The 19440-nt window shown below is 38.0% G+C and overlaps 1 protein-coding gene across 8 annotated transcripts in view; it reads left to right on the forward strand.

Moving 5' to 3' along the window:
- EBF1 (EBF transcription factor 1) overlaps positions 1 to 19440 on the forward strand; it is a 384911-nt gene that overhangs the window by 332868 nt on the left and 32603 nt on the right. For all 8 annotated transcript variants that reach the window (XM_072756735.1, XM_026007793.2, XM_072756737.1 and 5 more), the window contains exon 11: positions 18359 to 18447. In XM_072756735.1, coding sequence (XP_072612836.1) covers positions 18359 to 18447 — 89 coding nt within the window. The remainder of the gene's footprint in view (positions 1 to 18358; positions 18448 to 19440) is intronic.

Here is a 19440-nt window from a genome sequence, read left to right on the forward strand (position 1 = left end):
AAATTGAAACCACATTTTTCACTTAACTTTCCAAAATTAAAATTTATGGGGAAAAAGAGGCAATAAAACAGTTACAATCTGGTCATCTATAATTATCTATGTGGTTTGAGCAGTTCCACATTTAAAAAAAGTGACACCGAGAACTTATCAAGATTTTACAACCATGGGGCATTTCACTTCTCTTTTGTTGCTTTGGAGCCAAGACCTCCACCAAATGCTCAAAGTTACACCATGAATTTAGAAATTAGATGTATAAAGAGTGAACTTTGAAATGCATACAAAACAATGGACCGTATCTAAAAATAGTCGTTTTCTGCTCTCACTTAATAATGAAATTTATTACAGTAAATTTTGCCATATTATATACTGTTCTTATTTCAAGTGTCGTCTCTGATTTCAGTTGCTTAGACATTCTTTTGTCATGCTTTACCTGGTAAGAAGAAACCACAGAACCAGCCAGACGCAATATTTCTCTTTATTGGTGTGGCCATTGCAGTCTTGGTATCTCTACACCAGTGCTCCCTCCATTGTGATGAATCCCCTAGGAAAAAGGTCCTTGAGGACACATGGGTGCTGAGCTATAACATTTTTCTCAGAATAAATAGTTTTTTCCTTCCCTTGTTCTTTTGCTATCTTATTGCCTCCATAGTATAACAGTAACAAGTTTTAGATTCTAAAAAATTAAGCACTTCAGCCTTAGCTCTTACTATTTCCCATTGTGACATATGCCCATAATTGGACAACTTGGTGCAGCCCTGGTAAAGTACTTCATTCATTCATTTTTTTTCATTCAGCAAACACTTATTGAGCACTTATTTAGTTTTGAGTCTTATGTTAGAGACTTGTAGCAAAAAAAAAAAAAATGCTATGGACTGTCCTGGCATGTAGTATTTTGTTGAACCTTAGCATCTTCATTAACATTTTAGAAATGTATAGATGGGCAGATCTTTGACAAGTACAGAAAAAAACCATTTAAAACCACTAGAGTACTGACTTGAATTCAACTGAAAATGACATTTCTACCCTAGATGAGCTTATCAAAAAACTTACAAAGACTTAAATGTTTTGCAAGTATTTTAACTGTGTCCATCTCTTCATTCTGATTTGCACAAGTGAGAATTTTATTTTACTTATTCTACTTAAATTATATCAATTATTTATTATGTGTCACACTGTTCCAAGTGTTTTACAAATATTAATGCATTTGACCTCTATGAGCTAGGTATTTTATTGTCCTGATTTTACAGTTAAAGAAAGTGAGGCATGGAGTGATAAAGTCATTTGTCAGAGTTAATCAAGTGGTAAGTGGAGGAGCCATTGTCAGACCCAGGCAGTGTGGCTCAGGAACCAATCCACCTAACTGCTCTGTTTCGTTGTCTTCAAGAAGAACTTCAATATTTATACCTTTTTTAAAAGAGTGACAATCTCTGGGTGTCCAACACTTGGAACACGTCTGGTAGGACTCTGTGGAAAACTTACTCTGCTTGTAAACAGACAGATTTTCAAAGAAGAGCCAATACAGAAGCCCCTGGCATGTGACAGGTCTCAAATATTTTGAGCCGAGATATATGCTAGTTATAGAAAATCTGAAGAACAGGATAGAATAAGAAATTAACATCATCCACTACCCATCACCCAGAGTTAACTACTGCTAACATTTTCATTGCTTCTTTGATATTTTTTTCTATGCATAACAAATGTATGTAAACATTTTTTCATATTTGTGGTTGTACTATATATGTATATACACACACATAGTTTTACATCCTGTTTTTTTAAATGTAGCCTACTAAGCATTTTCCCACGCATTAAAACTTCTTCATAAACATAATGTTAAAAGGCTGCATAATCTCCCACAGTGTGGATTTACTAAATTTATCTATTCCTCTATGGCTGAGTATTTATGTTGTTTTATATATACTTTTAACATGATATACTTCTTGTTCTTTTTTCTAAGTTTGATGCTTTAGAAAACATTTCATTTCTGGAAACTAAATATTCTAATCCTTTTTGAAATACTTTAAAAATCTGTCCTCAGTAGTTCCTTTTAGTAAAAGGTAGATTTAAAAATATGTATTTCAAATGATTTTGTTTTTATTATTTTAATATTTGCACTATAAAATAATGCTACAAAATATATAATAGTGGAAGTAAAATATGTCCGAGCATACAAATGAACGTGTGATTAGCCTAGGAAATTATATCTAGCTATAAAGTGAGCATATTAAAGCTCTTGTACATATTAATACAATCAGCCATACCTTTTAATGTGTAAGTGTTTAATCTATCAGTGTCCTTTCTCTTTTTTATCACCCAGCTGCAAACTGGATTCATTTTGGAATAATTACCTTTGGTACTAAATGTATATTATCTGCTCAGTTAGGAAGGAGATTGGAGAGAATTCAGAAATCAATAGTAATAAAGTAAACAGAGAGAATGGAATCCATTTCCTCTCTTAGAATTTATTTGGATCCACTCTGCTAAAGACAGGGACCCTATCTAATGGACTTTAGACAGAGGACCACAAAGAAATTCCATTGGGATCAGCTCTCCTTTAAGAATTGATCTGATATTTCAGTAAATACCCTCCTGTTAGAATATTAAAATATAGGTCTTTAATGACCCCAGGAAAGCTTTGACTTCTGTTTACAGAATTGATTTTAGTTTCTCTTTCAATGTTTATATGTCTACAACTGGGCGTGCCTCCTTTATGCCCAGCCTCTCTCTGGCCTTCATAAAACTATTTTTGACAGAGGATTGATGTTGGAGTCACTGGTGTTATGCTAACTACAATCTCATTGTCCAAAGGGAAATAAATCCAGGGCCCCATACTGCTGACTATAAAGGAAGCTCTCTATAAAGTTTCAGTGTTGGTGTCATCAAGAGGAAAGATAATTTAATACTCAGATTGGGACAGGTCTGTAGTAGCTCTCCTTTAGCACAAATGTGAGAGAGTGAGTTTACCTTGCCCAGACCTCTAAATATTCTGGCAGGCTAATGAAACTCAGAGAATTGGCATGCCCAGCTTCCCTCGTTGACATTCTAAATCCCACAGCCAAGAAAATATTCCTGCCACGTAAAGGAAACTCATAACTGCTGTTATTCAGTGTGTGTTTATCTCCCTCATGTAATACTGTTATTTTGTTTTCTCCAAATCCTAGACTCTATGGGAGCCTATTGACTTATGTCACAACTAATGGCATTACTACAAGCAGGTGTACTGGAACCCCACATTCACACTGTGTCCTACTGAGTGTGGTTTTCATTGTAGGGTGGTTGGTCTGGGATTCAAAATGACCTGATTTGGTGCCTTCAATACCAAAGCCCAAGGTCAGGGCTATGGTGAGTCAAAGATCTCTTTTCTGTGTTCTGAGTTAGTTAGAGCTGATTTCCGAATCTTGGCCAAGGGAACACAGTCAGATTCTGAATTTATTTCAAAAGCAAAATCAGGCTAAAAAGATGGCATTGCATATTTTGGGAAATGGATCTTCCTGATTCAGGTTTCTAATATTTTTGTGGCAATTTTCTTAAAAGTTCAATAAAGCCCAAATCATTTCCCATGCAATAAGAAATTCAGCACGCTTCTATCTTTTACAAAGTCTAATTATAAATGTCTTCATCATCAGAGTCCCAGTCTTACACCCTTCTGACTTCCACACTCAGTAAGAGGTACAGTTGGCATATATCTCCCGCAAGAGACTTGCTGCCCCTGGCACAGAAAGGCTATCAATCTCATGTCTCTTCCACAGGGACTTGCCATGCCATGGGGAGCAACCTGACAAGAGTTTTCAGGGGGCATACTTCAACCCCTGCTAAGATCTTTCTGCTTTGTAGAGAGAAAGAAAAGTAGGACTTTGAAACAGGCCAAAATATTTCAGGAGAGAAATGTGCAATTAGTTTTTCCACCCATCTCCCTTGCCATTATACCGTCCTTTTACGTCCATGAAACTCTATTTGCAAGCCTTGCCTTCCCTCCACAGGCACATTTGAAGCCTGCTTAACTGGTATTCCGAGGGCAGAATGGCATTATTTGTGATTCCCTTGCAATCGACTCAGAGCACGGACGGGAGGATGTCAGTTTTGCAAGGACAGCATTACTGGCTGTTCTCTCTGCTTAGCCCCAGAATGCTCGTTTGCTTGTGAAGACGAAGGCTTAATGTGTTCCCTTCTTCTCCCCTGTCCTCTCCATATTCCTGCTGAATCTCACATTCCTCTAAGCACAGCCCTGAGAGCTCCAGCCTTTCAACAAACCAGAAAGAGGAAGACGTTCTCTGAAAATGAGGCATTAATCGTTTGTGAATCCGAAGATGGTTAACTGTTGTGTGCATTCAATTAAGATAAGGGTTTTTTTTTTTCAGTTAAGAGACTCCCCAGGAAGAGAGGGTTTATTCTCATTTCTGGGGTATGAGCAGTTAATGAAGAAAGCATATCACAATTCCACCCGTGTTACCCAGAGCTGCCTCAAGATTCCATACAATTGTCAAGTTATTTGATTAAGGAAAACTTGCCACGTGAGGTTAAACAAGCTGGAAGGTGGTAATGGAGAAGTGTTTGTCACTTCTCATCTTTCCTATGGGTGACATCACCACCATACACCTCACAGAAAATGATTTGGGGCTTGGTGTGATTCAGTTTGGAAAATTTTCCCGTTTTAAACTTATGTCAAATCTTGATACAGCATATGTAGGTATGTATTTGTATTTTCAAGTCGAAGCTGGATAGTTTTTCTGGAGGCATCTTTTATTGTTTGTTTTCTTTTATGTTGCCATGAAGGGAAACAACACCATCTCTCTCGATGTATTAAATGCTTCTGTGGGGGCAGTTCAGAGTAAAGGGTGAATAAGTGGATGGGCACTGGAGACAGAAGGCCTGAGTATTAGTCCTGGTCCTCGGGGACTTCCCTTAGCTGTAAAACAGAGATGACAACAACACAGTCTTCATAGGGATGGCTATGACTTCATGATATATAATATAATGCTGAGCACAATCTCTGGGACATTCCAATTGTGCACCAGTTACTATGGGCTACATTACGATCACATTTTCATTACAAGATTGTAGGTCAAGTCACAGCATATTGTTTTTAATCCCAGGGTTGATTTGTTTTGTTTTACAAAACAGACTTTAAGAGAGACTGGTAATGGTTTAAAAAAATGTAGATACTTCATGGACATGATCCATAATGCTTTCAGGATCCTTTGGGAACCTTTTTTGGTCTTCCTTGTGGTCAGTGTTCCTTTGATAAGGTGGCAGGGCAATTTGGATTTGAAATGGACAGTAATCAAAGAGATGGATCTTGTGATGAAGATGTTGCTGTCTGAAGGGCAGGCACCTTTTCCATAGGTGCAATTCAGTCACACTTCTTTTCCCTCACCCCAGATTAATAGCCTCTATTTTCTCACCTGTGAAATAGGAATATCTTCCTCTTGGGGTGTTGAAGAAAAAAATAAGTTAACAAAAGTAGAATGCCAAGTATCACTTTGCAATAAATAATACTTTTTATTTTAAATCAAGCTTACGTGGAGGACTGATGCAGGGGATCTAGGGTTGATTGGGCTCCAACATTTGAGTTTTCATTCTGGTTCAACTGTTAACTGATCTTGTATTGACCACTTATGGTCTCTGAGCTTGGGTTGTGTTTGCTGGAAAAGAAGAGATCTTTGCAGCACTAAAGTCCTGAAATTGATTGAATGGATGTGCCCCCCTCCTGACCGTATCAAGATCAAGTTAATGCAGAGTTAGAAAGGAGACTCAGAGGAATGTATTCTTACCTAAAAGTTGTTTTGGTAGCTTTTGAAAAATGCAATCCAGTACGTTTGATTTTGTTCTTAAAGGGTCACAGTGCCTATTGTCCCAATGTAATCATAAAAATTTTCCATCTTGGAATAGGTCAGTGGTTTATTAAGCTTAGTCTCTGCCCCTGCAGATATGCCCCAACCCTCTGAAAGACCCAGCAACGATATCTGACACAGTGGCCTCAGGCAAAGTGAATTCTGCAGATGGAGTTCAATATGTATTTTCATTTTCTCTAAATTTTCCGGCCTCCAATAGGACAGGCAAAGTATATAGAGAGAATACGGAAGGCAGGTCACTTCTTTTTCCTTGTTCCCATTTATTATTCATTTTAAGAGGCTCCGTTACACCCATCAATTTAGAGAGAATTGGGTGATTCAGTTTGGAGAATTTCAGTCTCTACCTCTACTTTGAAGGAAGAAGAAGGTCCAGGGGAGTCAGAGCAGGAATGTGTCTTCTTGAAACACAAGATGCCATTTCTGAAGGCTGACAAGCCTGGTGTGAGCCTGTGCCCACTTGGAAAAATAGACTTGTTAGAAGTCGATTGTGTGGCTACCAGGTCTACTTTGGGGGATGTTTCCGAATTCAATGATGACTTAGTCTCTGCACTTGGTCCTTTTTCCTCTCCACCCACAGCCAGTTTGGCACCCCAAAAGCTGTCCCAATTTCTAACCACCATGAGTGTATAGCATATTTCCATTTCTGTCCTCGAGGATTTAACCTATCAAAGTCACTTCTGTTAGTAAAAATTAGTCTACTATTGCTCTATCAGCAGACTAATGCTGTTCTCTAACAGCATATTGTCATAAAGTCTATTCATGACGCACATATTCTAAGAGAACCATTTGCAACTCTTAGAAGGGCTAAACAGAGATATTAATTAAATGTCTTCCCAAGAGCTGAAAATCATCAAAAGCCACACTTGCTAATGGAAACAATCATGATATCCTTAAATATGGACTGTGCCATACTATCCTTAAGAGTTCTTGGCATAGCTTTGACTAAGCCTCTCTCCCACCCCCAACACCCTCTTGCCCTTGGTATTCATGTGGATTAGGGAAGCCTTCAAGCACTTAGGAAGAGAAGTAAAAAAAGATCACAGCTTACAAGTGGAGGCTGGTTTGTTTCTTCTGTTTATGCTTGGCCCACCAGCAATAGCCAGTGTTTCCTTTACCTCCTGGACAGTGTGGCCCATGTTACAATTAGACTCCCACTTCCTTCTTTTCCCTCTATTTTTAGAGAACAAATCCTACCACCATGGTGATTGCTCTCTGATGCAGTCTCTAGATCCCTTCTCTTTGGGACCTGAATTCAAGTAGGACTCTGAAAGGCTTTGGGTCAATAATTTGGTGACTGGTTCATTCTCTTTAGCTCTTAAGAGTTGACATAGGCTTTGAAAGAAAAAAAAAAAAAAGAGTTGGCATAGGCTTTCAGAGACTTGAAAAAGACATACAACAGTCTTCTGTGCACCTGGCTTAGGTGGGTGGGTTCAAGGCTTTTCCTTTCTGAAGGTCAGAACCAGTGTCAAATTTACAGCAAACCCACTTATGATGCTTGCTGCTCCCTTTGGTTTTTATCGTCACAGTAGGTTTAACCTGACCAAGAAGTAATTACACCATTATTTTTTATGTGGTGCTTTATTACTTGCTTTTCAAAATTGGTTTCCAGCATCTCATGAGCTAATAGCAACAAATGTGTGATTGTAATGTTCACTCTGTCAGGAGACGTGGGGTTATTGCGGAAGTGGCCACATACCCATTGCCCACAGAATAACTGTTACTCCAAAACAAGTGAATTGCTTAACTAAACATCTATTGATTGTAAGTCATCAGGGACCAGTATTAAGACCACCAGCATCCAAAGAAGATTAAATTCTGGTTACATATACAGATGTATTTTGTCAATATTTGGGTCAAGGAGCCCCATTCTTTTGTGATCTACAAGTCCAAATCTCGGGCAGGTTGGAAGCAGTAGAACCTCACTGGGTTGACCAGTAAGTGGCCAACCTGGTTCCATCTACTCCTTAAAGACAGGTGTCAAGATTGGAGGCATAAAAAATATTAAGAGCTACAGAAATTCCCTCATCCTCATCCCTGCTATTCTAACAGGAATTATTCAGATCTGAAGGTAAACTTGGCATCATAACTTTTGCCTTGGCCACCTGGAATTCTACACTATTCTTAGGCCTGAGTTGACTCTAATTTGGAATTGAATGTCCCCTACTCTCTTGTATGCCTCTCGTGATTAGGTAAGCTTCTCATGATAAGCTAAAGTAATCAGATTTGCCAACATCCCTTATTCTCTTTGTGTGCTCAGATCTTTAGGTTTGCTTAGTGAGATAAAAGAAGGTATTGGATTGGATTAAGGCATTCATGAGTCTCCTAAAGTTGTGTTTGCTATCTACACCAATGATCTTGGAATGGTCTACTTTGACAGTTTCTCCTCAGACCTCTCTTGGTTGATTACCCAGGTATACAAGATGGTTGGACAACACCTTTCATTTTAAGCTTTGGAGTAGATAATGAATAAAGGGACAATGAGGATGTGTGTTAAGGCTTAAAAAGAAAAGGGTTCTGACTCCTGTTCAGGTAGAGTAGGCTTCCTGGCTGAGTCTAAAGCTAATGATATGCAGCAATAATAATCATGTAGGTTGGGTCAATACTGAAAAAGGCTGATTTCCTGGAGTTTAGGTGCAAAATAATGTCTAGGCTTATCTGCAAAGCCATTGTAGCTCTCTACATAACATATTTGGGATGAGTGCTCTTTGATTTATTGAAATATTACAAAATAATCAGTTAATCCTCTAATCCCTCATCTCAGTTACAAGTACTTTCCTGTCTTATTAGTGGAATTAATGGATTATTTGGAGTCACTTTTAGTTTGCTTTTCTTGGGACTCTTTCCCCCTCTCCATCTGTCTACAGAGCCCTGCTATAACTTCATTATCCAGCTCTTCTGAAACCTGTCCACTGGCTTAGAGGAAACAGCTCTGTGAACGGTGGGAGTAGTTTTTCGAGTTGTCTCATAAAACCGTGATATTAACAATCACAAGTAGGACCTCAGCCCAGAACTCTGTGCTTGGTTAGTGCAGGGCTTGGTGAAGGAAGGGTTTCTTAGCTTTGGAGTCTGGACTCGGTGCTGTTCCCTGCTGAGAGCCATAAGTTACCAGTAGCTTGTTCTAGGAGAGTAATAAGTATTGTTGTTTAGCAATTGTGTTGTTGAAATTCAGCTCCACTATGTCTGACAGTATTTATCTAAAATACTTTCCCTGGTGCGTGTTCAAGTTCCAGTAAACCGTGTCTTATTGTGCGACCTTTTCATTTTCCAGTGAAAAGGGATCAGCTCGTCAGATAAAAGCTACAAGCCAGAGTACAGGAAAAATGCGTGCTCAGAAAATCCAAGCATGATTGAAAACAAGATGTGTTAAATCAATGCGGTTTATCGCCTGCCTATTCCCGGCAATTGCTGTTCTAAGCTCATTCTGAACACACACTAGATGATAAAAGTACGGTGTCAAGCACTCGCTGGGGTGGGAACGTAAGAAAACATGTTTATCAGACAGGCTGGGTGATTTTACCCCGTTGATAACAGTTATTGTCAAAACTCTTTGGGAAGAAATCTGAAGAACAATTATAGAAGGAATATTACTCTCGTTATATCAGAAGATATGCCAGTCGGGAAGAAAATTATGGATTTATCCTTAAATGCTAAGAAAGACAGACTGTGTTGGCTTTCAGTACTTAAACACCATCATCCATTACACAGAGAAAATCATCCTCCTCTTCTACTTCAAGTGAGAAAATCTGGCTTTGAGACCTAATCATAAGTGAATCCAATTAAAAAAAAATTCTAAAGTGAAAAAGATTGAAAGGCCAAAAAAAAAAAAAAATCAACCCCAAAACAAAACACACACACACACACACACACACACACACACACACACGAAGATCTTTAAGCTTCTGTTTGCTTGAGGTATTTAATTTTAGTTTTAAACTTGTATCAAATTTGGAAATCTAAATTAAGGCTCTTGAAAGGCCAAGCTGTTCAGAGCACATGATAGGCAGTAACAGGGGCAACTTTTCTCATCAACTTTATTACAATTAGAGAGCAGTACAGTTTTCCCTAATTATTATACGTTCACCTACTTCCCATTTTAGATAGAGTGTAACCCTCCAGGGCAAGAAAGGGTCTGTTTATGAAGAGATGCTCTACTTCTGCCAGTGACTTCTCACCAATGATCATCTAGAAAATACCAACTGGTTGTGATATGAAATAAGTGGGTTTAATGTATCTCAACAGCATTCTGTGTTCTCTTTTCCCCAAAAGACAAATCAGCCTTTGAGAGCCCAATTCAAACCTGACAGAAAACACGAAGTTTCGTGATCATTTGTGGGGAAAGTTTAAAGATAGCAGGGTGGCCTCCCCACAAAAGCTTTGTGTTTGTTGACGGTGAGCTTTAAGTGAAGAAACGTGATTTGTTCGCCTGTACAACATCAAGAGTCTAGGCACAAGAATTCTTCCTCAGGTGGATTTCTGTTCAACAGATGCTTAGTGAAAAGGAGCCATTTAATTGATTTGCTACCAGAACTTGTCAATATGTTTCAAATTGGGATTCATCAATATTAAAATAAGGTAGTCATCCTGAAAGAGTAAGTAAAGCACTGAGGCTTTTGTTCTGATTTGTACAGCCAGCACTGTCTGTGCCTCAGTTTCTCACCTTGGAATTGAGAGTAATGATTTTTGACATGTATGTCAGGAGGAATCACTAAGATAATGTGGAGGAGTCACTGAGATAATGTCTATAAAGCACTTGATGTTTCTGGGAAAAGGGTCTTATGTGACCTTAGGGTGTGTTTAAAATGACACCTCAACAAGGAATCATCATGATTGTTAGCATCTATTAAAAGTCTTCAGAGGTCCTTATAACTTAGAGAATATGTGAGGTTTCAGATGCAAAAATCTTAAAAATTAGCTGTAACTTGTCAAAGTATAAACTGGTATACATTTGGTAAAGGATACTTAGAAAGTGTATGTGTCAAAAGACTTGAATTGTACATATTCTTTTATCCAAGAATTTCTCCTGAGTGTTGTTCATTATAGCACTTCTTAAACCAGTAAAAATTTATATAAATTTATATAAATTTATAAATTTATAACCAGGGAAAGAAGGCATACATCCCCATTAACAGGGAATTTGTTACGTAAATAATGACCATCCATATAATGCAATATGCTACAACCCTTAAAAAGAATGAAGGTGATATAAATATGTACATCATCTATATTTATATAAAACAGTATTGTGAAAATGTCCAAAAGCATATAACTAATATAAATGATGACTGTTTATGAATAGGGTTATAATGGGGCCTTTATCCTCTTCTTTGTATCTCTTTTGTATTTTTTTTAGACAATAAGAATGTATTTGTTTTATTTTTTTTAAAGATCTTATTTATTTATTCATGAGAGACGCACACAGAGAGAGAGGCAGAGACACACAGGCAAAGAGAGAAGCAGGCTCCATGCAGGGAGCCCGATGTGGGACTTGATCCCGGGACTCTAGGATCACGCCCTGGGCAGAAGGCAGACGGTTAACTGCTGAGCCACCCAGGGGTCCCTGTATTTGTTTTAGATTTAGAGAAACAGTAAAGTTGCTTCTATTTTAAAAAACAAAAGCAAGTCACTCTTGACTCTTTCTCCTGCTCTTGATTGCTTTTGCTTCTTGTAGAGTTATTAATTTCCAAATGTACACAGATTCTTTGCATTCCAACTGACAGTCCTGACGGTCTTTCATCTCTTTCTCCAAGAGCCTCCATGCTTCAACATCCTGGGTTCTGATCCCCTTTCCCTCTCACTTTCCCTCCTTAGTCTATATCTCGCCTGCTCCCCAGCTCTGCTCCTTGCAGACTTTGTAATGAGGACTCAGTCACATAAGCCAACGAGTACCTCTGATGCATCTTTAGTAGACAGCAGTAGTCACTCCTTCACTTGATTTTTGAATCTCAGGGTTGTTGCCACACATACAGAAGTTGGAAGGCTACAAATAAGAAGTCAGGGCACGCTCAAATTCAGTTTAGAAATTTTCCTTTGGCTCCTATTTTGGTAAATTCTGCCCATGTTGGCTTCATCCTGACACCCTTCTGGTTCACCTACAGCTCTCTGCAACTCAGTGAGCCTCTTCCCAAACCTGTCCTGAACCTCACTGGCTCCTGAGGCCAGGCACTGAGCTGCACAAGCATTTCACCTTGAAAGCCGACTTTGCTTGCAAGAGGTATGGTTTTTGGTTTTGTAGGGAGTCCATCCCTTCCACAGAAGAGACGACGGACCAGAATGTCACTTATGCACGAAACATCTAGGAAGATAGTGAAATATCTAAGTGCCTGGAAATGCAACAAATTTCTTCATTAACCATATTTCTGGCTCTTGATTAGGTTTCTGGTTGATTTTTCGGTTTATATATTTTAAAGTCAGTCTTAAAGATAGGTTTGTGAAGATAACTTGCTGTTTTATTGTGTACCTCTGGTTGTTAATTTAGTGACTGAGGGAAAAATGGGGCCATTATGGAACAAAAAGGCTCGCCTAACACATATGTAATAACTCTCATGCCCAGAATGGATCTGCCTTGAAGGGAAATGCTCCGCTGTTACTCCTTTAGTTCAAATATAGAGTAGTCACCAGGGAAGCTTGGAGACCCAGGTGCTGGTTTTATCATTGCCTCTGCTATGAGGTTTTATTTATTACTTGGCATAGAGTCTAGATATTTGTTTGGACATTAAATGGCAATAGAATATAAATATTACCTTCCTAATATCTGCATTTCTTTTTATTTCCAGTCAAAATGACATCATGTCACACAACCATTAAAAAAAGGAAATTAAAACCCCAGAAATATGTTAAAGTGCTGCAGTGAGTCGCTGAGCTATAAAAGCAGAGGAACTCTGTGCGCTAACACTGGAATGGCACCGAAAGTGCTTTTCCTGTGCTGTTTGGGAACACAGCTCTCCAGCCCCCCATTTCCATTGTTTCCAGGAATCAGTATCCGAGAAGTTAAGAAGGACGGAGGAGTGATTTCTCTAAAAAGAAACTCTGAAAAGAGAAAAATCAATTTTCATAACTGAGGAGGCATCCTTCTTGACTACATGATTTTGATTCACAAATTAATCCCCTTAAGAGAATTTCCTTATTCGATGTGTTTGTGAAATGGATAAAAGAAAGAAAGAAAGAAAAAGACTAACGGCATGAAAAGGCCACAAATCGCATGTATATTTAGTTAGAATTTGCTCATTACCAGATGTTTTGAATGGATTTTGTATTCTTGTCATTAGTATTAGTGCATAAAATTGAGTTGTATTATTTTAAATGTTCTTTGCATGTAGCATTTCATGCTGCATGATCATTTGGACACTGGAAACAATAGTTTTGTAAAACCAGAGTTTATCTGTCTTGACCAGGACCGCTGTTGAAGCCCACAGAAGGGCTCTGCCTAGATTGGTTTTGCATAGAAAGCTACTGGTTTCTTTTGGAGGAGTCTGAAATTGTGAGATTGGGAAAGTACCCAAAGCCATTTATAAGCAAGTCCAACACAAGGCCATATATAGGGGTTTGATTTTCTTTTTTAAAAGATTTATTTGTTTATTTATTTATTTGTTTGTTTCAGAGAGCTAGAGTAAGAGAGAGTGCAAGTGAGCACGTGAGATCATGAGGGAGGGAGAAGGACAGATGGAGAGGGACAGAGAGAATCTTAAGCAGATGCCCGGGTGAGCGCAGAACCGGACATGGAGCTCTATCTCAGACCCTGAGATCATGACTTAGGCCGAAATCAAGAATCTGACGCTTCGCCAACTAAGCCACCCGGGCAACCTTGATTTTTTTTAACCATGTAATTAACTTCTACTCTTTGAAAAGTAATGACTTTGATGCCCCTGAAATTCCAACTCCATGCATAGATCACGTGCTGTCTCCCACTCTCCACTCACTAGTATCATATCCTAGCTATGGGTGAGAGGACTGTTCTGAAATCTCAGCTGATACATCTGCCCTGAAAACTTACTTTCCTGTGTAGAAGCATTTGATCTTGCTTTCTATGCATTTATAGGAGAGCTTCAGACTTACCGTAGCATATATACACAGCTCCATAGGGTCCTACGGAGCTTACTCAGCTAACATGTATCTATCTCCAAGTTTAAACAGGACAGTTGCAAACATCTGGAATTCAAATGTTTGTGGCTCCTCAATAATCTGATTTCCTTAAATCCGTGTCTCCTACAAAGTGTGGTGTGACCCTAAGCAAAGGCTTCATGTGAAACAGGAGCAGGGGTGGTAATCTACCGTCTGAGCCTCGGGAAGGCAAGAGGGTGGACTTCTGAATGGAGGGAAGCCTGGGTGTGAAAGTTGGAGCCGCGTTCCAACTCAACAGAGTAGTTCGTCCATCTTTTGGAGTTGGATTACATATACCTTTCAGGAAGTTTATTTTCAAAGGCTTTTGGTGTTGTGACACAAAACAGTTAATTCCTACAAATGCTGTCTGGACATATGGTAGGCACTAAAAATGATCATTGAATCAATGGAGAATTTATTATCTTGTCAAATTTTTCAAATGCCTACATTGCTCCCATTCTATTTCAATGATTTAAAAATTAGGCCTTTTAAAATTTGGGAGTACAGATTTTTCTAAAGTTCTGAGCTTCCCTTATTCTGCTACTGTCCCTGCCTGGTTTAGGATGACCTCTGCAGCCCTCTTCAGAGACTGTGGAACAGGTGTCTGGAAGCAGAGTCACATAATGCTCTCTCATCCTTGCATTCCTTTTGCAGTCTATAGCTTCATCTGCTTTTCTTTTTTCAACCTAAGATGCTCATGCTTCGTTATTTGTGGTTAATTATGCCCAATTAAGTTTTTTTTTTCTTTCTCTACTAGATTCCCGGAATTGTCCCAAGTTTTAGGGGGAAAAATTGATTAGTCCCATTTCTACTGGTGCCTCCTGAGTCCCGTGCTTGAATACAATGAGGTCACTTTGTTGAAGGATTAACTTTATATTACATTCTTGCAGAGTAGACGTATGTCCCTAAGGTACGACTACCCCCACTGATGAAATAAATATACCATTCTTTATGATTCCTCCTCGTTACCCTCTCTGTTGATTTTCAGAGAGTTTATGAATAGTCACATATTTATACAACTGGCCAAAAGTATACTACTTATTTTTCTTATGGTCTGTAATAACCTATGCAAGGTTATTAAAGGGTATACAGACCCCTTTTAAGGCATAGTTTCTTATGTCATTACTTTATACAAGGAGGTCAAATTCCATCTCAGCAACAATCTCTTGCTCTTAACCTTTTTCTCTGATTATAAAAGTAATATATGTTCATTGTGGAAAACTTGGAGAATGCACAGAGCAAAGAGAAGGAAGAAAAGCACTTTAAAATTCACTTTTTAGAAATAACTACTGTTAGGCAGTCTCTACACAGATGCTTTTTTAAAAAATTCTATGTACATTCATTTTATAAAAGTAACCATATTGTACATATGCTCCTGGAATCTGCTTGATAATCTAGGAATATATTATATATCAATCAATATTTTTTCCTACGGCATTGCTTTTGAGGACTGCATCATATTCCATTCATTGGTATGCCATGATTTAACCATCCTGCTCCCTAAACATTTAATCTGTTTTCAGTTCTTTTGTTTTTTGTTTTTTAATTAATAGCCTTTATCTGATGGACCCTCTCACTGAGAAATCAGTTATTTTTCCCCTAGTCAGTGCAATCAAAGAAATCAGGCACCTGTGGATTTAAGACAATGAGCGTTGTCTTGCATTTTTTTGGTGTGTGTTATCTTTGTCGATAGCACTGGACCATGCCATTCTAGTATTCAGTATCTGAATTAAGGGCAGGTTACAAAAAGTGAAGAGAAGCCATCTATGTACTAGTTCAGGGAAAAAAAATAAATGACCTATGATTGTGTGGATTAAAAAAAAAGGGCAGGTTATTATATTTAAAAATATGAGTGTAAAGCAAATCATAAAGGCATGGGAAATAAATTAAAAGCCTTTGTCTTACTATCCAAAATATTTCCCCTCACATGGTATACTTTCCATAGAGTAGATGCTTATTTTCCTTTGAATAATGAGTTTAATATATCTAACTCAATTACTCTTTGTGGCAGCAGAATGACTTCTCCTCAGCTCTTTAGGTATTAGTTCCATATGATATTTGAATTGGTTCTTTTAATTGCAGATATTAAGTGTTGGTCATTCTGTTGTGCGTTGGCTGGTGGACAGAGAAACACATCCTCCCCATACATGTCAGACATTCATTTAACAACTATGGGTTTCTTGACACAGTAGGAATTAATTCATTATGCAAACAACTGAATGAGCAGGTTAACAATTCAAGTTTTATTGGTGGCTTAGAATGAAAAATAAAACCAAGAATTAGAGTTTTCAGGATGCTGAATTATGTCTTCAGATATTAAAATGATGCATTTAATTGTCTAAAGCTATTTTTATGGTTAAACATCTTTGATGGTAATTAGTATTATGGGTGGGGGATGGATGTGATATATAACTTAAACCTAGGTGCCCATTCCTGTCCCTTCCATGCATTTCTTGATTAAATACTGTGGATTTTACGAGTAACCGCTTCCCTGCATAAAGAGTTCTATGGCTTTTTCTCTACACGTCTAATTTGAAAAAAGAATTCTTCTCAAGGGTTTAGAAAGTAATTCATAAAATGGGAGGAATAATAAATATTGTGCCTTAACTCATATACTAGTATAGATAGAGAGATTTGGTACACCTGGGTATAATTTTAGTTAATTTCCACAAGAGACAGGTTGAAAGTTTACTGTTTGGAAGCGGGGGAAGGAGGGAGAAGATGGCTAAATCTCATATTTGCAAAAATGATTACATTGTCTTAAATGAAAATGCTACTCTATTAAAAACTTCAATAAGCATCACATTTGGGAAAAAAATCTTTTCAATAAAAAGTTACCCGAAGTTCACTCCAACTTAAAATATACAAGTGAAGAAAAAGTACTTACTCTGATTTATGTGTCTTTTGGAGGTGTAATTATTGGCTTTTTACTCACCTATGTAAAACAATGTACTTTTGTAAATGGATTTCTGGCCACTTTACGCAGCTTTTTTTTTTTTCCTTACATAAAAAGTAAGCACTGTCAATCAAGGAATTTTAAGGTTTATTTCCTCTTTAGAAATGATTGATAGCCTTTTAGATTTACAAGTTGACAAGTTAAAGGGTTCTATTGGTATAATTATGTACTAAATTCACAGTCTTTCAATTTAAATGTCCTTTTAAAACCACAAGATTATCATACCTGTATTTTGAAAAGTGGGCCAGTCAGTTTGGGTTGGTATACAAATTGCTTCCATTAGCCTTGGGACCTATTTGAATTTAATACAGTTTTTTAAAGTTAGTAGTAGTATGAATCTTACTTTTAAAATTTAGGTTAATGGAAATGCATTTTAAGTAAAGCATGTGGCAACTTGTTTTCTAATGTATAGCTAAATGTCAGAACTACAAAAACTGTCTTTTTACTCTGCATGGGAGAAAATATGTGGTTGAAAATGTTAGTTACACTAAAAAAGAAAAGAAGGAAAAATACCCCCCCACACACCCTCCTATTACTTAGAGGATACAGAGGACGTGGGTAGAGGACAGAGCTGCCATCTTTCCCTGGTCAGATGAGGAAGGCTTGATATTTCATATCTTAGGAAGAAATTTGGAAAATTCTAGACCAGAGTCTACTTTGTATCACATTTAATTCAAGGATGCTTTGAAGAGAGTATAGACAGTATGGGTACAATAAAGCCCATTGTCTCCAAATATTATTACAACTTTACTCTTCTAGTCTTTTTAAGAATTTTTCTTGGAGACCCAGCTGTTCTAAGCTAGTGCTCCACAGAGGCTGATCTTCTTCCTGAGATAATATTGATGTTGGTGAATGAGTCTGTCATTTTAGATGTGAGGGTGTTGTATCAAGGGCATTTTCAACACCTACCACCTTGCAGGCTCTATCAAAGGGTAGAACAGGCTTTCTATGCCAAGAAGATCCTGTCTCCCTGTTCCTGACCACATTCTTGCAGGCTTACTTGCCATGGAGGCCTGAGGTATATCTGCTGAGGTCCACTAGAGATTTTTCAGTGAAGCAAGTCCTTGTTCTCCTGCTGTTTGTAATCTATAGATAACTGCAGACAAGCCCTTGAGTGTTTTGACCTGAGCTTCGAACTAGAGAATCCTAAAACTTCACATCAAATGCCATTTTACTTTCTCATTTTGATTATGTAAGGAATATAGAATTTGGCCAGAACAGCAGAGTTCAGGACCTGCTATTAATGTTCTTTTGAGTGTGTCACTGCCCACCATGGTAAATAGCAGAAGTAGATGGTGGGAATGTTCAACAAGGGTATTGTACTTCTGATCACCTCATGATCTAATTCAAAAGTACAAATTGAACTTTGGACTTCCAGTTATTTTATACCATCAGTATTACGTTCTGTTTTATGTCCTGAAATTATTCTAATCATGTGACTTTTTCATTGCAGCGCTCAACGAACCCACCATCGATTATGGTTTCCAGAGGTTACAGAAGGTCATTCCTCGGCACCCTGGTGACCCTGAGCGTTTGCCAAAGGTCAGGATACTTCTTTTTGGGGTTATGGTCTCTGGACACTTGGATTTAGGGAATTAGCAGAAAACTTTGCCATTGATAAAAATTAGTTCCTAGATAAACAACTCAATGTTTGTGTCCTTTGTGCGTTTGGTACTATAAGGCAAACAATATTAAAGGTAGCAAGCATTTATGTGCCAGGGAGTGTTATACTTACTTTTGCATATATTATGTCATTTCTTCCTTTCAAAAACTCTCTGAGATTGGTACTACTACCAAGAAAATAATAAAGCAAAGAGAGGTTAAATCATTTGCCCAAGGCCACATAGCATGTGAATTGCTAAACTGAGAATCAAACCTCTATAGCCTGGCTTCAAAGTCCAGGTTATTAATCACTGCATCACACCAACTCTCAAGAGGAAAAAGAACACTGACTTCCTACCTATGAGGATTTATACTTATCCCTGGTGTAGCTAGAGCTCAAAAGAAACATATTGGTAGATCTTGCATCTGGACAAGTAAGACAGAGCCTCTTACCACCAGGGGCATCCTCCTTAGCTGGAAAATAGGGCACAAACATGTGAGAAATCAAACAAAAATTCAAGACATAGTAATATATGTCATGCAGCAACATGTTGTTAGTTGCTAATGCAGAAAGTAGGAAGTTCGCATTTATTGTCTGCTGTTCCATACCTGTTGGCACTGTTGGCAGCATTTCCATCTCTATATCCTTGTATCAGAGAGATCACCGCACATAACTAAATCATAACCGGAAGTAACAGGTACATTTAAAGTACAACTAAAGTTCTGGGAGGACTCAGAGTCTCTACTATATTAACTAACAGTTAAATGCTAAGGAATTTCAAAGTACAGATTTAGTGGAACTACCACTCACCATTTACTGACAGTAAAAGGAAGTTGCATTTACTACACAAATGAAGACTATGATAAATTGAATGAGTAGATGAGGGATGCTCTCCTTGCCAGAGTAAGACTGGAGATATGGCATTTCTAGGT

This window comes from Vulpes vulpes, chromosome 4 (assembly GCF_048418805.1).
Source record: "Vulpes vulpes isolate BD-2025 chromosome 4, VulVul3, whole genome shotgun sequence".
In the NCBI taxonomy this organism is placed as follows: domain Eukaryota; kingdom Metazoa; phylum Chordata; class Mammalia; order Carnivora; family Canidae; genus Vulpes; species Vulpes vulpes.